This window comes from Triticum dicoccoides, unplaced genomic scaffold, assembly GCF_002162155.2.
Source record: "Triticum dicoccoides isolate Atlit2015 ecotype Zavitan unplaced genomic scaffold, WEW_v2.0 scaffold211512, whole genome shotgun sequence".
Lineage (NCBI taxonomy): Eukaryota > Viridiplantae > Streptophyta > Magnoliopsida > Poales > Poaceae > Triticum > Triticum dicoccoides.
In genome coordinates this window covers 1-4,276 of record NW_021238369.1, presented here as the reverse complement: position 1 = coordinate 4,276, position 4,276 = coordinate 1, and the positions used below count along the sequence as shown (strand labels likewise).

The following is a 4,276-nucleotide window of genomic DNA, read 5'->3' as shown; positions in this document are numbered from 1 at the left end:
GAAAAAACACCAACATCCATTTTGTGTCTAGACTAGAGAAATAACATTATTTTTTAAGTAAAATTTAAGCCTGCCTTTTCACTAAGAAGATGAGAACTTGCCAGATTATAAGGAAAAGTGGTCGAAAACCTATACATCTGCAACAAGTGCACACATCAACCTCGAGGTTGTCCAACAACCGAGCCAACGAGATTCGACACCCCTACCACTCAACACCAGTTTCAGGAGCGGCCGTTCAGATGTCAACACCGACTCCAAGGCCGAGCACCGGCCAAGTCAACGGCTCTATCACCCTAACGATCAAACACAACAACCTCATGCCAGAGATCTCTAGAGCCGCGGCTCCGACATACACACCGACCCCGAGGTCAAGCACCAGCCAAGTCAACGTGTCGAGACCCCGATCCTAAGTCACACCGATCTAGCATAAGACACATCATATCACTTTACGGGCTCACACACGGTAACCCACGGCTGCCGCCTTTACCTTGGTCAGGACCGTTTGCGTCTTTTGGCTCACGTATATGATTGTGATGCTAGCATCCATATGGCAGAGAACCCGGGTCAACATGACTAGTCATAGACCAAGTTGGCACAAATGTACAGGGACAGGCATATGTAACCCAGCAATGCACGTGTCGATCATCGGCGTGTGCAACCGAGTCGTAGCAAGCTACAAGGACTCCAGTAAAACACCGTGTGACATTTCCCCATAGGGACAGACACAAAAGCAAAGAAGGATACATGCCGATCAATCCATGTGTTCCAGGGCAGTATCGATCTACCATGGCTCAGTGGATTCCCCGTAAGGAGGGCTACCAAAGCAGATAACTAGGTGTCGAATTCCACACAAAGCAATGTACTTCAAACATACACACAATATGCACGATATGTGTAGATACAACATGTCATCACAACATAACTCTACGACTCAAGTATTCATTTAAGAGGCTCCGAAGAGCCATAAATAGCATGATATTACAAACATGGGTCTCATGACCCAACATCCAAAGTCATACAAGCAACGAAAGCATAAACATGTCTGAGTACAGACAGCTGAAAAGAAAGAAGGCTAGAAAGTCTGTCTATCTACAAGACCCTCCATAGGACCCAGACCTTTGTCTGGGATTCCCAAACTAATAGGTCAACGTCGAACACATCACAAAAAACACTAGCGAGACTGAAGTCTCGTCTGCAAAAATATAAATTAAGCAACCGTGAGTATAAAGGTACTCAGTAAGACTTACATCAGAACTAACTACATATGCATCAGTATCAATAAAGGGGGCTGTGGGGATTAACTGCAGCAAGCCAGCTTTGACTCCGTGGCTATTCTGAACTACGACTAGGAGTAACTCCTTTGGGTGACAAAGCGCACAGGAGTCCACATATTCACCATATCAATACATCACTATGGATCCACTCCCGCCCTCCTACGATAAGGCCATCCATAGCACTCACGCTTATCTTGCGCATTTTAGAGTATCCATTTCAACTTGTCTATTTACAATGTAAGCTTCCAAGTAGTCTATATCCGCGGGCGCGGCTATTCGAATAGATCATTAACCCTGCAGGGGTGTACTTCCTCACACACACTCTCTCACCACTTACCATCATATATATACACTTCATGTATCTCGGCAACCTTCAAACGGAAGCCTGACGAGGGTGTCGGCCACGAACTAACGAACCACACGAGTCTCTAGTCCAGGTTTATCGCCTATTTAAGTCCGACCCGCAAGGAAGTCCGGCCGAGGTTTCCAGTACGACCCCAAACGATGTGTGCTGGGTTCCCAGGTCCACCATCCGGGTGCCACTTGGTACACCGGGCCACGGTGCCTAGTCTGTCCCAAGCCCACCTGTATTGGGTGCCACTTGGTAGACTACTAGCACAACCTACAAACACCAGAAACTAGTTGCAACTCCTGTCGGTTGCAGATAACTTTTACAAAACATGTTCATCTCATACAACAACGTATATCACATGCATGCCCTGCAAGAACAAGTCAGACGTCCTCTACTTTGTTGTTGCAAGTTTTACGTGGCTGCTACAGGCTTCTAGCAAGAACCGTTCTTACCTACGCACAAAACCACAACGATGTTTCATCAAGTTGTGCGATTTCTTGAATATTAATAATAATAATTTTATTAGTACACCAATTGCTCCCCCCCACCCCCTCAGTAGTGCGGAGTCGTATGGTATAAAATGTGCATTGTTAATCCTTGTTATTGAAGAAAATTTTCCTAGAAATCCTAATGAAAAAGCTATATCTCATCTTAATACTTTTGTTGAATTATGTGATATGCAAAACGTAAAGTACTAACCCGAATGGGATAAGGGAAAATTAAAATGGCCGGAGTAGAAATATATACTAGCTAGAGGCAGGCGTGCATCCATCATCCGCATCTTGTGGTCAATGCATGAAGATGAGGTGAATAATTTACAGGGTGAATCAAGCTGCCGCCGCTCCGTTTTAAGTCACGGCTCAACGAAATAATTTTTAATGACAATTTTTTAATGGTTGTAAACATCTTAGTCACTTCAGTGTGGTACTGTACCAGTATTTTAGATAAACAGGGCGCGCCCCCAGTTTTATTAATCGGTGAAATCAAACACAAGATTCAAGTAACAGTAGAATTTAGTAGGTCGCGCCGCGCGTAGGCGGAAGGTAAATGATAGCAGGTTACTGAAATGGAGAAGAATAACTAAAGAGTCCATGAATTGGCTGACCTGACACTCAGATTAGCAAAAGACACAATTAAAGATACAATAACAAGAATGGGATAAAGGATAATTAAAGTGGATGGAGTAGAAACAGATACTAGCTAGCTTGAGTTAGGCGTGCGTCCATCCATCGTGCGCGTCTTGTTGTCAGCGCGTGAAGCTGAGTCCCGATCCTCGGAGCTTGTCCTCGACGATGGCGTCGATGCGGCGGACCATCTCCGGCGTCATATGGTTGGCCCAGTCCCCCACGCCCCCTTTCCTGAAGAAGGATTGATGCGGGACCTCCACGAACTGCCCAGCCACTCCAGTGTTGTTCGCCTCCAGGTTTTTCATCGTGTCGATGCTGCACAGGTTGCAAATGTCCATGGGCGAGCCCGCCGCCTCCTCCGCCGCCGTGAAGGGCACACCGAGGAACAAGGCGAGCTCCCGGACACTGCTGACAGGGTCAAGCAGCATCTCCTCGTACCTTAGGAAGAGGACCCTGTCCGGACTTGCTTTGCTGGCGCGCGAGTAGCCGAGAACGTGATCCCAAATGGGGCCGTGGGGGTTTTTACCCTCGCATGCAAACTCGAAGAGGTCGGAGAAGGGGAAGGCGTCGCCTCCTGCGGCCATGATGAAGTGCCACATGGAAACCAGCATATCCTTGGGCTCCCTGCATCCATCAGGCCGCAAAATTTACTACTATTTTACAAGCAAAAGTTGTACGTGCTAGCTACCTGCAGATGTAGACGATTTTGCAGTCGGCCAAGGAGGGTGGCAGCAGGGAGTGGTGCATGTGCGTGTGCATCAGCCTACGGGACGGCAGCGCCTCCAGCTTGGCTTCCTGGCCGGCACCGAAGAGGGCCTCAAGGTGGGGGACGCAGTCGTGCGGGTTGAGGCGGAGGAGTGGGTGATCGGCGCTGGTCGGCGAGTAGGTGGCCCGTGCCATGGTGGCCAAGGACAGAGCCTTGAGCCAGGTGGTGCCGCACTTGGGCGGGCTCGCTAGGAGCACGTCGTCGGGGCGCGACACGAGACACTGCTGGACAGAGATCACCCCAGGGACCATCCACGGGCGCAGCCAGACACCCTGGTAGCACAGCAACTGCCCAAAGCCGGTGGTGATGCCCGGCAAGGTGGAGATGATGTCCGCGTACTCTTCCGGCGGGTGTTCATCCTCCTCTTTCTGGATGACGTCCTTGAACGGTACGGGGCCGACGATCCTTCCTTGAGCATCCATTGGTGCTGGTGCTGGTGCTGGTGGTGTTGATGTTTCCCATTTCAAATCTCTCTCCACATGGTGAATTATTTAAGGGCTTAGCCAGCCCGGTGGTCCGTGTGGGCCCTTTCTTGATTGTGCAAGCTGGGAGGCCTTGAATTGGTTGCATGCTTGCTTGAATGGTAACTAAAGACTTGTTTGGATTATGTACTAATTGGACTTGGGATCTCTCTAGTACTCTCTCCATGTGCGTGTCTCTTTCTCTTTCCTTTTGGGTCTTTGGCGATAAAGGACAGTTCAAAAATTCATTTCTGGGAAGACATATGCCTAGGCAATGCCAGTCTCTGAGAACAATA

General features: G+C 48.8%; 1 protein-coding gene across 1 annotated transcript; it reads right to left on the bottom strand.

Annotated features, from left to right (window-relative positions):
* Positions 1 to 2,695: 2,695 nt before the first annotated feature.
* On the bottom strand, positions 2,696 to 3,999 carry LOC119345170 (cytosolic sulfotransferase 8-like). Its single transcript, XM_037615354.1, has 2 exons — positions 3,442 to 3,999; positions 2,696 to 3,377 (listed from the first exon to the last, which is right to left on the bottom strand). Exons 1-2 carry the CDS (start codon positions 3,939 to 3,941, stop codon positions 2,873 to 2,875), a joined length of 1,005 nt encoding a protein of 334 aa, XP_037471251.1. The 5' UTR covers positions 3,942 to 3,999; the 3' UTR covers positions 2,696 to 2,872.
* Between the last annotated feature and the right edge of the window lie 277 nt (positions 4,000 to 4,276).

What these genes read in the sequence shown, in the direction of transcription:
- LOC119345170 (XM_037615354.1), bottom strand. Translation starts at nt 3,941, where the DNA reads ATGGATGCTCAAGGAAGGATCGTCGGCCCCGTACCGTTCAAGGACGTC. An exon ending in AAAATCGTCTACATCTGCAG is followed by an intron (nt 3,378 to 3,441) that starts GTAGCTAGCACG and finishes TGATGGATGCAG; the next exon opens with GGAGCCCAAGGATATGCTGG.